This window comes from Zeus faber, assembly GCF_960531495.2.
Source record: "Zeus faber genome assembly, chromosome: 14".
Classification (NCBI taxonomy): Eukaryota; Metazoa; Chordata; class Actinopteri; order Zeiformes; family Zeidae; genus Zeus; species Zeus faber.
Genome location: NC_137200.1, coordinates 26,340,521 through 26,355,836, shown reverse-complemented (window position 1 = coordinate 26,355,836; position 15,316 = coordinate 26,340,521). Strand labels below are relative to the sequence as shown.

The following is a 15,316-nucleotide window of genomic DNA, read 5'->3' as shown; positions in this document are numbered from 1 at the left end:
CCTCCGTCCTCCCCGCTAGAAGCTCACCAAGGCGTAGACCATGCTTTGGAAGGGAAGAGAAACGGGAAGACACGAAAAAAGATGAGGTGAGGTTCAGCCGTCGGCTCGCGGACATTCCTTTGGCGTCGGAATCGATTATCGCGTAACTGACGCCCAATTTGAAACCAAGACGTTTGTTCATTTCGGGAATTTTTGTGGCTTGAAGGCGCAGCGTGTGGAATTCAGCTGTGTTTTAATTTGTGTATAATCGCGGGAGATAAGATTCGCCGTGTTTTTTCGTTGCCTTAGGATGAGCCCCCTTTTTTCATTGACGTAGGGAGCGGGTACGCTTCACGGAGGCCACCGTGTTGCACCGCCATGTTTCTTCTACGGGGGCCCAGAACGGACAAACCAAACACTGGCTCTACTGGGGAGGGCTCTTCGCATTTTTCTCACGAGTGCCGCAGCCGCCGTCTCCATCTCCACCGCGGTGGCGGCCGTTCAGTTGGTTGCGATCTGCAGCCTCACCGCTAGATGCCACTAAAGTCTACACACTGCGCCTTTAAAAGTCCAAAAAAGGGTCAGGGGGTGCAACGGCGTTTGAGACGGTGAAAAGGACGACGAGGCTTCATTTACGGTTGTGCCGCCTGACATTTTTAACAAATTGACAAATGATGTCAAATGTCTGACAAACAAAAAGTCTTGCATCTTAATAGGTATAACGCGCATAAACAAAATGCATTTATTTTTACTAAATAAATAACTATAAATGCATGTATCTCAATATTCTTTTTGCTTCCCTTTAAAAACCGTATTTGTTATTTTACTCGGTTATCCTATGCGTATATGAATTTCCATAAACGCTCAATCAAAAGATCGATCCGTCACCAAGACAATCTCCAACTCACCTATACAGGTAGTAGAAGAAGGACAGCAGATAAAATCCCAGTTTGCACCAAGACTCCTTCTGGCAATAATTGAGGATATCGGCGTTCATCACGCTGACGGGATCATACATGACCTCAGAGCCGTCCGCCGGCCGGTGGAAGAACCTGCAGAGAGAAGAGGGGTTTTGGTGGGGTGGGGGTCAGCGCTTGGAGCGTGGATCACCCCAAAAACTTGCCGCGGTGTGTCCTGTGGAGCTGCCTTTACCGCCAGAGGTGGTAGAACAGCAACGGGATGTTGAGGCCCAGGGTGACCCACTCCCCGGCACACATGAACATCAGACAGAACAGGCCGTGGATGGAGTACTCCGGGACCACCAGCTGAGGGGGAACGAGGTTTCAGGCGACACAAAGTTCCTCAAGACAATTTCAGACAAGACACAGCGTAGGTATTATACTGCCTCGCCTATAAGGTCAGAGCCCTGAACCCAGAGTCGAGGTCATGCTGCAGTTTGTCGACGATTCATTTCAAGCGTAAACCACAAACCAAAACCATAAAAAAATGACATAATATTCATTCATAACATTACATCCAATTCACGATTTTATAAAATCTATATACTAACTTGGTAAAAGAATGTTCACTTTTTGAAGCAGTAGCAGAAGTTATTCCTTATTTATTTATTTAGCGAATACAAAGTCCCTAAGCCAAGCAGTTGCCTCCTGGTCTGCTGTATGGAGGGTGACTAATCCTCCTTTCAGTTTCTGAAGAGGGCAAACTTCTATGATGTGTTCCATTATGAATATCACCATCTTCCTTTTAATTAAATTGATATTTGTCCTTATATTCCACATTCCAGCAGTGCTATCCATTCAGTTATGATGGAAGTGACCAGGGGCAAATAGAAATAATCCATTTTCTAAAAGTTGAAATACAAGATTGTAGTGTGGGGGTGGTGTGGTTTGAGCAGCCACACCTGTCCTGGGTCAAGGTCATTGGACCCAGGATCAGTGTGGCTGTACACCTGTTGCTCGTGGCTTGGTCTCACGAGCAACAGGTAAAAAAAAAACCCATCCCCCCACACACTCACAGGAGAGGTGCCCTCGTCATGACATGTGTCCACCTGCTCCGAGGCTTGTTCTGTCAAGCCCCCTCTCCACAATAAACTTGTGTTTTCTCAACCCCATCATCTGTGTCTCTGAGTCGGAGGGTCCTGAATATGCCACTCGGGTGACGTGTGGCAGGGCGAAACTGCCACACTGGCGCCTGAACAGGGACTCTCCGGTTCTGGGAAGGGACAGAGAAGGGCCATCCGAAGACGCGCTGGAGCCACCAGCGGGTCAACGAGCGGCCCCAGCACCAACCCTCTCCCGACTGGCAGCAGCAGCGGCACACAGGGGGTCTGAAGAAGGAGCGGTGGGAGAAGCAGCCGCAGTAACCACCACGGGTAACCGCCTGCCTCTAGCTCCTCCACCCAGCAGCCACCGCCGGGACCATCCAGCAGCCCAGCAGCCAGGTCATCCCTCCAAGCAGCCCCCGCAACAGCCCAGCCTGGCTACACCTCCACCAGCCAACACAGCAGCTCAAGGCCCCACGCTCCACAAGGGACGAGGGGAGTCTGCATCGTCGCCCTGGGGGAGGGTTGCCAGTGGACCGTGCAGTTCCGGGAAACCGATCCCCTGAAAGGGGACCAGTTATTTTTTGTTTGACATTTTGTTGGTTTGAGGTATGGGAACCCTGTTTTAGAGTCCAGTGTTCATTTATTTAAGGTATAGAAACCCTGTGTCAGAGTCCAGGCATTTTTTTCCTGTGCTTGGTGGGGGTGGAGTAGGCTTCGGCCGGGGATTCTCCCTGGCCTCAGTTTGGTGTCGAGTATGTGCTGTGGTTTTGAGCAGCCACACCTGTCTTTGGTCTAGGTAATTGGGGCCCAAGATCGGTGTGGCTGTACACCTTTTGCTCGTTGGTTGGTCTAACAAGCAAACGGTAAAACCCCCCCATCCACACACGCAGGAGAGGAGCCCTCGTCATGAGATGATGCTCCAGGGCTTGTTCTATCAAGCCCCCTCTCCACAATAAACTTGTGTTTTCTCAACCCCATCTTCTGTGCCAAAGGGCCCTGAATACGCCACTGGGTGGCGTGTGGCAGGCAGGACTGCAACAAAGTTATACACTATAGGGACGGTTTTGCGGACACAGGCCAGGCCTAATCTCAGACTAAAAATCACACTTTTAATCTGGAGTACCTGAAATGGCCTCTCTCAGTCATTATTTAAAACAGTCTCACACAAGTTAAAAAAATCTGATGCATTACAGGGTATAAATGAATCACTCTGTCATGAGAATATCAGTGTCTAATGTAGCAGCCCCCATGCCCCCCCCCCATAGGCTCATTAAAACTCACTCTAAGTATTACTCACCCTCCGGAGAAGGTTGCAGATTCTCTCAATATTCAGTATCCTTTCCCTCTGTAAGGTGGGCAGATAAGAAAAATATTCATCTGCAGACAGAATCCTTGCTAATCAAACTCATCAAATGCTTGTAGGTAGGAAATAAACCATTTTTCCCCTCACTATTTAGATGTATTTAGGAAATGCAATAAGGATAAGTCCCTATTGATGCTTAGCCTGTACGGCTATAAAGGCTTTCAACAACTTTTGATAACACTGGTTTGAGAAAAGAAATAAAAAAAACTACTAAGAGCTCATAGATAAAGACTGAGAAATGGCGCATAAAAGACTCCAAAGACACTTATGTTCGTCATGGAAATCGGGGTCAAGCCCTGACAATAGAAAAATCCCAATTCTCTAATGTACTGTATCTGCCGAAATCACTGTTTACCCACCGGCTTGGTGGACTCAGCCGACGTCCGAATGAGAAGACGTTGCTGATTTCCTATTTAATATTTGATATGGAGTTATGGAGATATGGAGCCTATATATAGTTATGAGAGGGGATCCCACACTCCCACCGGTGAGGCCGCCTCCTTGCAGTCTGAGCCAGCGGCGTCACTTTTCGGCTACTTCTGGGGCTGCTCTTAGCACTCGACACGGGCCTGTCCCAAAAATTCAAAGTCCCCACAGAGATCTGACCGTCGATGTTGCCCTAAATCCGCGGCGTCCGTTTGTTCGCTGTAACCTTGGCCGCCGCTCTTCCTCTTTATTATTTCGGCTTATGCCGCCATAAAGCAACTGTATGTACATGATATCGCTCTGGAAGGGCGTCAGGCGACGCTTCGGCAACATGGAGACATCCGCTTGCTATTTGCCGAGCAAAATGTGCCGGTTTTTGGCACGGCCGCTCCTCAGAGGATGACAACGCAAGCTCCTTACGGTGGAAGTGTTTGCGCGGGCCAACCGGGAAAACTTAAGCCTCGAACGTCTGGCTTGATCAGGCAGAAATGCCTCTCAGGGAGATTTTCCTGGGCGCCTTATGTTCTTGTGGTATTATCTGTTCCAAAAGAAGCTGGCACGGGTTCAGGACAAGCATTGGACAAGGCTGATATTGTATCCTTATATCCTCCATGTCGGATCATTCCGGAGACGCTGTTGTTGGAAACGGAAACCAACATGAACAAACTGCTTGGGGTGAAAATAAGTATCATTTGGTTTACTGACCATTTTTGAGGATTTTTTTTTGCCAACATTCCGTTGCTGTTTACTGTTTACATTTTTCTAGTTTAGTTCGAATGAATTTGTCTTTATTTTATTGACTTTATATATTTATTGTCTCTATTTTTATTAATCTTTTTGTCAGATGTGTTTGGCTTGTATTTAATGGTCATTGTTAGGTTTGTTGCACATTAAAACCATTTCTGATCTTTAGGTCTATCTTTCTGGTTCACTGTTTATTTCATTTGTTATTGGATACAGTATGACCATTCTTTTCTGTAAATGTTTTGGGTCATTTTATTTTTATTTTTTATTTGTTATTCTTTTTCTCTTATTTTTAGGCCATATCTGTAGTTTGTCATTCGGTTCAGTGTTTGGTGTGTTTGTCACATCTTAATGTGCACAGTTAACTGTTAGGATTATTGAATGTTTTCTGAGTTTTCTATCCATATATTGCAAATTTTTTTCGATTTTTATTTTATTGCTTTATTTGAAATTGCAAATCCATCTATCTATCTATCTATCTATCTATCTATCTATCTATCTATCTATCTATCTATCTATCTATCTATCTATCTATCTATCTATCTATCTATCTATCTATCTATCTATCTATCTATCTATCTATCTATCTATCTATCTATCTATCTATCTATCTATCTATCTGTCTGTCTGTCTGTCTGTCTGAATGTCTATCTATCTATCTGTCTATCTTCTAGTTAAGTTATTGGTCCTCTTGATATATATTTTTTTATAATTTTATTTCCAAAATATCAATTTATTGATTACATTTAGCAACTCCATATTTTAAGATTTGTACCTGTACATCCCATTTTTTTTTCCTTACCACCAGACCACTAACCCACAGTCTGCCACTCGGCCCTTGCTCCTCCATATTTAAATCTTGTGTGAGGAAATAGATCGCTCCTGACAGGGCTCAGACGACGGGGGTCTTACCGCTCGGGTGGGGTTGCTCTGGTCAATGGGGTTCTTGAAGTCCGTGCGAAGCTCGTCGAAGGCGATGATCTTAAAAAAATATGTACAGCACAAGGGGAAAAAAGAATACTGTTGGTTCGGCTTGTTGTTGAATCTCAGTGACTGCAATAACGGATAACGAATAACTCTTTTCATCTGTTTTCACACCTTTTTGTGAGCCTCAGTAATTATAAGGCGTGCGCTTAATTACAGTCAAAGCTGATTCCCTGCGTCTATAATAAGATTGTATCCTAAATCAATGCAAAACTGAATAGCAACTAGACCTTCTTAATAAAATCACCCTAAACTCTATGTTGCCTAAATATAAACGGTGAATAATTGTGATGTTCTGTAAAGTTTCCCCTTCCACTTTTACACACCGCCTCAATATGAGTGGATTTAATGTACAGGAGAACTGATTATCTGAAATGTCGGTATTAAGCATTTGTCTGGCAGTACATAAAAAAAACAAAAAAAACAAAAAAAAACAGTTCTCTCCAAAGTTGTGCAGAGGTTAAATGATCCTGTCATCTCTAACATCCAAGGATGACAAATCAATAGATTTATACCAGAGAGGACAACCGCGCCGCAGGCAAAACAAACAAACGCCCCATTTATTGCACTGTCAATATTTAATCTTTAAGTACTAGTCTTAGTGCTGAAAACATTTGTTCTTCCCATTTTAGAATCATTCTAAGATGTGCTAAATATATGACAAGTGCAGTGAAAAAAAACAACTACAATTATATGATTTAAATAAGCTGCGGTGCCGGAAATAGTGTTGAAGTTGAGTGAATGCAAATCATGCGTTTTGTTTTCCTCCCTAAAATACACGATGAAAAGCTCAACCAAAATGAAGGGGTGTGTGTTTAGCGGTCTGCTTTTTCGGAAAGCGGGGCCCACGGGTGAGACGGATTCCAGACCAAATGTCCGAACTGAGCCGGCGGTGTTAGATAACAATAAAGCACCATTTCTTTTGTGCAATGTTCCTCAGCGGGAGGGGCTGGTCTTATTTTTAATCATACAAATCTATACGACTCCCTATCTTCCTTTCCACACCCGTCTCTGTTGTAAACAGATGCAGTTTCCATGGCGACGTGCTGAGCCCCTCAGCGGGCGCCATGGTTACTATAGCAGTGAATAAACGACCTGATTGGTCGAGGGCTGAGCAGAAACGGGGAGCTCAACCCCGGCGGTGGAGGCGGAATTGGGGGAGGGGGTCGAACGAAATCCCAGTTTGAGAAACACCTTCAGCCACACGGTTGATTCCCGGGGCACGTGGGCTCGGCGCCGACTCTCAGACGCACTGACTCATTTGGAGTCTCTCTCACTTTGTCAATTCATTCAAGTCAGTACATTAGCAGTTTCGAGCCTCATATTTTCTGATATGTATTCGGTGTTGATATCTCTCTGGGTGTGACAGTGAGCTGTCCTGGGTGTTTGCGTCCGTATCTGTGACATCCGAAGCCGCCTGCAGAATACCGAGCGCCGAGGTCTCCAGTGACGTCTGAGCAAATTTCACCAGGAATGCACACTCAGACTGGGCCGCAGGGAGATGGCCATTTTGGCGCTTCTTGTCATTTTCTTTGACATGATGCACCTAAAATGGATTTCCTTGCACGTGCCTCGCCATCAATAATAATTACACAGAACAAACAACAAAAAAAAAAATATGATTATTTCTTTTCTTTTTTTTTAACTACAGTACTACAGCACAAAGTGATTGTTCTCTTGTTATTTAAAACCTATTCAGGGTGAGTGAAAAAGGCTCGAAGCTGCCATTTTGCTGGCTTGTGGTTCTCTGTGAGAAGCAATCGTTGCCAGCCATTAACTACCTCGTGACTGTTTATAAGTGATTTAAAGTGAATTAACATCTGCCCGTGTATCGAAAATCAAACGTACGTCTGCACTGAACGGCTCGTGTTAACTAACATCCTCATTCGAGCTCAGCCCTCCGCACCTGCACCTGATGCAGGTGCTCTTGTGAAATGAGTTCTCTGGGTGATATTCATCATTAAACACCGTTGTATGTGAGGTATTCCCACCAGGTGAATGAGTCTCTCAGAAACACAACTGGATACCAAATTGATGATGGTGACCGTTGTGGTCGGCGCTGTTTTGGGAAAGTGTGTCAAGTTAATTTGACCAGAACCTATGACACACTCGCTGGGGAAAGCCTGAGCGAACACACGTTTCCTTTTACGTTCAACACAAAGTTTATGAAATATGAGCAGCACACGAGGGGCCTGTTTCCAGCCCAACGGCAGATGGAGGATGGAGAGAGGGAGGATGGAGAGATGGAGGATGGAGAGATGGAGGATGGAGAGAGGGAGAACAGAGAGAGGGAGGATGGAGAGATGGAGGATGGAGAGAGGGAGGATGGAGAGATGGAGGATGGAGAGAGGGAGGATGGAGAGAGGGGGGATGGAGAGAGGGAGGATGGAGAGAGGGAGAACAGAGAGAGGGAGGATGGAGAGAGGGAGGATGGAGAGAGGGAGGATGGAGAGGGGGAGAATGGAGAGAGGGAGGACGGAGAGAGGGGGGATGGAGAGGGGCGAAATGGAGATGGGGAGGATGAAGAGGGGGGACGGAGAGAGGGAGGATGGAGAGAGGGAGGATGGAGAGACTAAGGATGGAGGGGGGGAGGAGGGAGAGAGGGAGAATGGAGAGAGGGAGGATGGAGAGAGGGAGGATGAAGAGGGGGGATAGAGAGAGGGAGAATGGAGAGGGGGGGTGGAGAGAGGGAGAACGGAGAGAGGGAGGATGGAGAGATGGGGTGGAGAGAGGGAGAATGGAGAGGGGGGGTGGAGAGAGGGAGAATGGAGAGGGGGGGTGGAGAGAGGGAGAACGGAGAGAGGGAGGATGGAGAGATGGGGTGGAGATAGGGAGGATGGAGAGAGGGAGGATGGAGAGAGGGGGGATGGAGAGAGGGAGGATGGAGAGGGAAGGATGGAAAGAGGGAGGATGGAGAAAGGGAGAATAGAGAGAGGGAGGATGGAGAGAGGGAGGGTGGAGAGAGGGGGGGTGGAGAGAGGGAGAATGGAGAGAGGGAGGATGGAGAGGGGAGGATGGAGATAGGGAGGACGGAGAGAGGGAGGATGGAGAGAGGGAGGATGGAGAGAGGGAGGATGAAGAGGGGGAGGATGGAGAGTTGGGGTGGAGAGAGGGAGAATGGAGAGGGGAGGATGGAGATAGGGAGGATGGAGGGAGGGAGGATGGAGAGAGGGGGGATGGAGAGAGGGAGGATGGAGAGGGGAGGATGGAAAGAGGGAGGATGGAGAAAGGGAGAATAGAGAGAGGGAGGATGGAGAGAGGGAGGGTGGAGAGAGGGAGGATGGAGAGAGGGAGGATGGAGAGGGGGAGAATGGAGAGAGGGAGGACGGAGAGAGGGGGGATGGAGAGGGGCGAAATGGAGATGGGGAGGATGAAGAGGGGGGACGGAGAGAGGGAGGATGGAGAGACTAAGGATGGAGGGGGGGAGGAGGGAGAGAGGGAGAATGGTGAGAGGGAGGATGGAGAGAGGGAGGATGAAGAGGGGGGATAGAGAGAGGGAGAATGGAGAGGGGGGGTGGAGAGAGGGAGAACGGAGAGAGGGAGGATGGAGAGATGGGGTGGAGAGAGGGAGAATGGAGCGAGGGGGGATGGAGAGAGGGAGGATGGAGAGGGGAGGATGGAAAGAGGGAGGATGGAGAAAGGGAGAATAGAGAGAGGGAGGATGGAGAGAGGGAGGGTGGAGAGAGGGGGGGTGGAGAGAGGGAGGATGGAGATAGGGAGGATGGAGAGGGGAGGATGGAGAGAGGGAGGATGGAGAGAGGGAGGATGGAGAGAGGGAGGATGGAGAGGGGGAGGATGGAGAGATGGGGTGGAGAGAGGGAGAATGGAGAGGGGAGGATGGAGAGAGGGAGGATGGAGAGAGGGAGGACGGAGAAAGGGAGGATGGAGAGAGGGAAGATGGAGAGAGGGAGGATGGAGAGGGGAGGATGGAGAAAGGGAGAATAGAGAGAGGGAGGATGGAGAGAGGGAGGATGAAGAGGGGGGAGGACGGGGAGAGGGTGGATGGAGAGAGGGAGGATGGAGAGAGGGAGGATGGAGAGGGGAGGATGGAGATAGGGAGGATGGAGAGAGGGAGGATGGAGAGAGGGGGGATGGAGAGAGGGAGGATGGAGAGAGGGAGGATGGAGAGAGGGAGGATGAAGAGGGGGGAGGACGGGGAGAGGGGGGATGGAGAGGGGAGGATGGAGAGAGGGGGGATGGAGAGAGGGAGGATGGAGAGAGGGAGGATGAAGAGGGGGGAGGACGGGGAGAGGGGGGATGGAGAGGGGAGGATGGAGAAAGGGAGGATGGAGAGAGGGAGGATGGAGAGAGGGGGGATGGAGAGAGGGAGGATGGAGAGAGGGAGGATGGAGAGAGGGGGGATGGAGAGAGGGAGGATGGAGAGAGGGAGGATGGAGAGAGGGGGGATGGAGCCCCCGGTGCCAGGGCTGACACGGAGCGCTCACCTGCCAGATGACGAAGAAGATGAGCGCGGCGCAGAGCACCAAGGTGAGCATGTAGCAGAAGGCCGCGAAGGTGAAGGCCATGGCCGCCCCCAGCCTGGCGACGGGGCGGGTCGAGGGCGAGAGAGGGGAACACCCCCCGCTCTCCCTCTCTCTTGGCCGGGGGTGGTGGGGGCTGGGCTCTGTCTCCCTCCTCCCACGGCGAGGGCGGCCTCTCCGCCCACGTCCTCCCGCGGGACAGACGGGTCCACGCTCGCCTGTCTCCTGTCTGGGGGGGAAAAGTCCCGAGGACCGGCACCGCCTCAGGACGCCGCCGCGGTGTCTCCTCTCATCCGGACGTCACCCGGCCGTTCACTGCCGACGCCCCCCGTCCCCTCCCCGTCCACCCCCCCTCCCACCCCACCCACCCCACCCCCCCCCACCCCGGTGCACTGGAAATTCAACGTCTCCTCTGGCGGTTCCGGTCGGACCCTTCCCGGAGGCTCTGTCCCCGGCGGCCCCGCTCGTCGGATGCGGACAGGCTCGGGGCTTTTTTGTTTGTTTGTTTGTTTGTTTGTTTGTTGGTTTGTTCGTTCTACGGGTCTGGTCCCCGTCCCCCTCCCTGCATTTCGCCTTCAGATCCCGCGCCCGTTATCGACGCCACCACGGAGCGTCCCACTGACATAGTGACAGGGGGCACCGGGTTCCCCGCCTCTGCAGCCGAGCTGTGACGGGTAACAGATGGCTTCCCCCGAAACGACGTTGTATCTGTGGTGCGGCTTTTAAAAAAATAAATAAAAATTAAAAATCAAAACGTTAAAAAAAAAAAAGGGGGGGGGGGGGTCGGCTGGGATCCGGTATGTAGTTAATGACGTGCCCTTACGTACAGCTGACAGAAGAATGTCATAATTTACGTCAGACCTTTTCGGGAGTTAATACGTAACAACTGTAAAAGTGCGTGAAGTAGAACTTGCACTCGACAAGTCGGAAGTAGAAGGATGATGCGCTATAGCGGCGGCTGGTCGTACCGACGACGCTCGGTTCGGCCCTCCCATTAAGAACGCAGGTTTAACCGAAAGACGCGCCGCTGGAGCGGATTGATCGCCGACGGAGAAGTGTCCGATTATTGATAATCGAATGAGCATACATTGTAATCACGACACGGGCGAATAACATCACATTCCAATTTCAACGAATCGAGCCAATCGGTTAGTGCGGGTGGTGTGTTAACGCACTGTTAAATACTAACAAACAGTGATAAGTACAAGGGGGGGGGTGATTGAAATGAGGTTCGATTAATATCTTTGATCGATTTGATCGATTTGATGGATCGACTGATTCATTGCTTCATTGATACCGAGTACCTGCGTCCGGTTCTCACTGAATCTCCTCGGTTCTCCTGGTCCAGCTCGACACCACGTCGGGGATCCGCGCCGCGTCCCCTCGCGTAGCTCGCGTTCCCCCCCCGCGCGCGCTCGCTTCTCCACGGGGAGCGTCCTATCGCCACCACCACCACCACCACCACCACCACCACCCGGAGCCTGGGTTCCAATTCTCACGTTCGGATCACAAATCTGGCCCCTAACGAAAAAAAGAAAAAAATAAAAGTCTCAAGTTCATGAATCCAGCTTCCCCTCTTATTCCCCTCCCACCTCAGAGAAAGGAGGGAAAGGAATGTGCAGATCTTGAGGTCCGTGGAGGCTTCCTCGCTCCTTCTTGTTGTCAGTGTGTCATTCTGCACCTGCAGGATATCAATCACGCACGACGTTACAACAGTCTCCAAACGGCGTGCCTGCCTCGCTCCCTCTCAGTCTGCCTCTCTCTCTCTCTCTCTCTCTCTTTACCCCCCAACTCCCTCCCCCACACGCGAACGCACGCACGCACGCACGCACACAAACACACACACACACACACACACACACAGACACACACACACACACACACAGACAGTCGGTCTGTCTCTGTCAATTTATACATTTCTATAATCCCATGTTCCGCAAAGATGATTTTTATCCATTTATGTTTCCATTTTATCATAATTTGTTTGTTTCTTTCTTTCGTTCTTTCTTTCTTTCCTTCTTTCCTTCTTTCTTTCTTGTGTTTCACATCTCTGTTTATTCTCGTTCTCATTTCCCTTTTTTCCCACCATTGTGTAGCGTCCACGGTTCTCTTGTTTATCGTCAATATTTAGAATACACTGTCATAAAACACAACACAACACAACACAACAGAATATAATAATATTAATAATATTAATATAATAACAATAATATTAATGTTAAGCCTGTTACATCCACTGACATAATACAGCACATATAGCTCTTAGTGGTTATTGTGGAAATGTATTAAACCTCACACAGAAATTGCACTTGAGTACAGTGTGCGCTCAAGGCAGCCAGGCATGCACAGGCAGTCAAAAAGGGCGATAAACCAAATTCATATTGATATTGTTATATGAGATTGGTTATCATAATATTGTGATATGGCCAGACATTGTCCTAAAGGCTGATTTACAGTAAAGCAATGCAATTTCCTGACCTTCGTAGACTGTTCCAGCTCTTCTAATCAATGCCTCGACCAGATTGGTCATAAAATCCCCATTATGACTGATTGTTTCGCAAATATTTCTTGTGTGTAAATACAGTATCTTATGGAAGAACCAATAGTCATCCCAAAAATATCAATACTGAGGTAATTGTAAAACAACATCATGATATTTGATTTAGTCAATATCGTCCCATTCCATGGACAATATTTCCTCAATGTAGGGACTGTTAACATTTAATATATTTCTTTAATCAACTTCTGATTTCATGTCATGGAAGAGAGACCCTGAAGGGTGTAAGCTCCCCTCTCCTCTACCGTTTGCTCACCCCACAACCTTTCCATGATGAGTTCTCCATCCTGCAGGCAGTTCAATAAAGTTCATAATACAATACACACAGCAAGAGCGTGAATAAGGATGCACCCTCTTGTAGCTCAAACACCATCTACTATGCTGTCAAAGTATTTCATAAAGTATTACATATTTAAAAATATGACCCGGCAACCAACATGTGCAGTATTTGTAATTTGCAATGCCATAAATGGCCCAGGATTTGATGTCACCAAGTTGCTGCACCTACTGTACATCGTTGGGATGGGTCAAATGCAGAGGACACACTTCCCGGGAAACTTCAGGGCATTATCTATAAAAGGTGACGTCGTAATACGGTGCAATCAATGAACAAGACCCGGCTGACATTAACTTTAAGAATTTTGTTGAAAGCAGCACAAATGAGCAATGCAAAATCTGTCCAAAATCTAGGACAATAAGGACAGCGTCTGACTTTGCTCTGTGGTCTTTATCGATAGATTTATATATATATATATATATATATATATATATATATATATATATATATATATACAGCAACTGATCACTGTTTTGATACATCACAATATTGATGGCATTATTTACCATAATAATAATAATAATATTATTGTTATTGTTATTATTATTAGTTTTATTATGTTTACAACACTAAATTAACTTAAAATACATGTATTGATAGTTAATATGGTGACCCCCAAAGTTAGTGCTAATACGTCCTTATTATATATAAGCGACTTGTTTACTTAGTTTTAAGCCCAATTCCAATAATAAAAAAAGGTGAATATGACAACGTCATAGTGTTCGACCGATGCACATAAGTTGAAAAATGTGACGGCACGCCGCAGCTTTCCGCGCGCGGGATGCGACTCCCCATAGGAATGAATGCACTTCCGGTTTGTTCTGGTCGTTTGTCGGATTCGGTGTGAAGCGGCTTCGGCTCCGTCCTTGATACTTGTTTGACACACATTACATATATATATATATATAAAAAAAAACAAAAAAAACATTTTGGTCCACAATTCTACAACGCACCCATACAAACACAACAGGGGCCATGACAGTACAGAGCTTCAAGAAAGTAAATAAAAATAAAAATGTCGAAAAACGGAGCCCAGGCACACAACGGATGTGCTGGTAGCAGCCACGCGGCCCAGCCATGAACACAAGATAAGACCTGAATTAAAAAAAAAAAACAACAACAAAAAAAACCAACAAGAATTCAAATTGAAATTCAGACGCTCAAAGCGGGCTACAGGGGAGTGACGTCATCGAGGCGTTTCTGGCGCCTGACGCTTTCCCAAATCCTAGACGACGGCTTCCCACTGGTGGTGAACGCGAGTAATCGCACAACGTGGTGCATAGCGTTACGCAACCGTGCGCGCTGGGGGTGGAGGGTGGCCGGGTTCTTTTCGGTGCGGGAGCTGAGGCGATGGAGCGACGGGCGGTGGCGCAGGGCAGGTGTTGTTATGTGGACTGCAGAACAACACGAAAGGTGCGTCACCCGCCACCAGGTGATACAAATAAAATGGTCAGGTTATTTGATCAGTGACGTATTTGAATAATGGTTATTTGTGTGTGTGTGTGTGTGTGTGTGTGTGTGTGTGTGTGTGTGCGCGCGTGCGTGCGTGCGTGCGTGCGCTTTAAGCGGTCCAGCCCGCAGGTTATAAGCCACGTCATAGCCTTTATAGTCCCGTGACAATTTGTCGTGGAAACGAAGAGAACCCACCTTGACTCACTAGGAGAGATGTTGTCTGAGGATGCTGTCTCTTGCCTGTAACCGAGGCAGGGCAGCAACTTTCACCGACTTTTCCGAAGTTTTAAGAGGACGTGGAGGCCTCTTCTCTTACCGTGCTCTACAAATTTTGACAATAAAAGCGACACATCCGGACACATCCCCCCCCCCGTTACAACTGCGCTGTAATATTTTCACGAGCACGGATTCAATGTCCACTTGTGTTTTTAGGGACCCTTCAGTTGAAAGTTGGGGAAAGCTGTGCACTGACGTAAAACAATGGTCATTATCAAAAGAATGAAATAACAATTATAATATAACCCGTATATATAAAATATATAAATAAAACACAAAAGGTAGAATTTGGTGGGAGAGTACATTCAGAAAGTACAATTACTTTCTGAGCAGAAATGACTGGAATTCGATTTTGACACAGAAATGATTAGAAATGGAAGTTATTTTGGGATTATAAAACTATATGGATACTAAGGATGGTTCAGTCAGCATTGGCGGTCTGCTCTCGGGTACAGTTCACCACGCGTGCGCCTCCCTGGTCATATTCTGGTCACATCTTAAAGAATTTGTTTGTTTGTTTTTTTTGGGGTGCATGTTTTTTACCTGTGCGTCGGGATTGCTGAGAAACAAGAACCAAGGAGATGCAGAATAGGCTTTGACCGAAGTACGGTTGCGGCAAACTCAGGAACGTAGATAAGTACAAACGCTATTGCGACTGTAATAGAGGTTGCAAGTGTAAGAAATGAACTAGCTGCACTACAACAGTGGAGGC

General features: G+C 47.7%; 1 protein-coding gene across 1 annotated transcript; it reads right to left on the bottom strand.

Annotated features, from left to right (window-relative positions):
• Positions 1-15: 15 nt before the first annotated feature.
• Positions 16-10,027, bottom strand: cnih2 (cornichon family AMPA receptor auxiliary protein 2; the record flags this gene model as incomplete). The annotated part of the gene is made up of 6 exons (XM_080013649.1): positions 16-43; positions 888-1,031; positions 1,132-1,244; positions 3,282-3,329; positions 5,430-5,498; positions 9,947-10,027. The coding sequence occupies 6 exons, from the start codon at positions 10,025-10,027 to the stop codon at positions 16-18; spliced, it is 483 nt and encodes a 160-aa protein (XP_079869775.1).
• Positions 10,028-15,316: the final 5,289 nt, after the last annotated feature.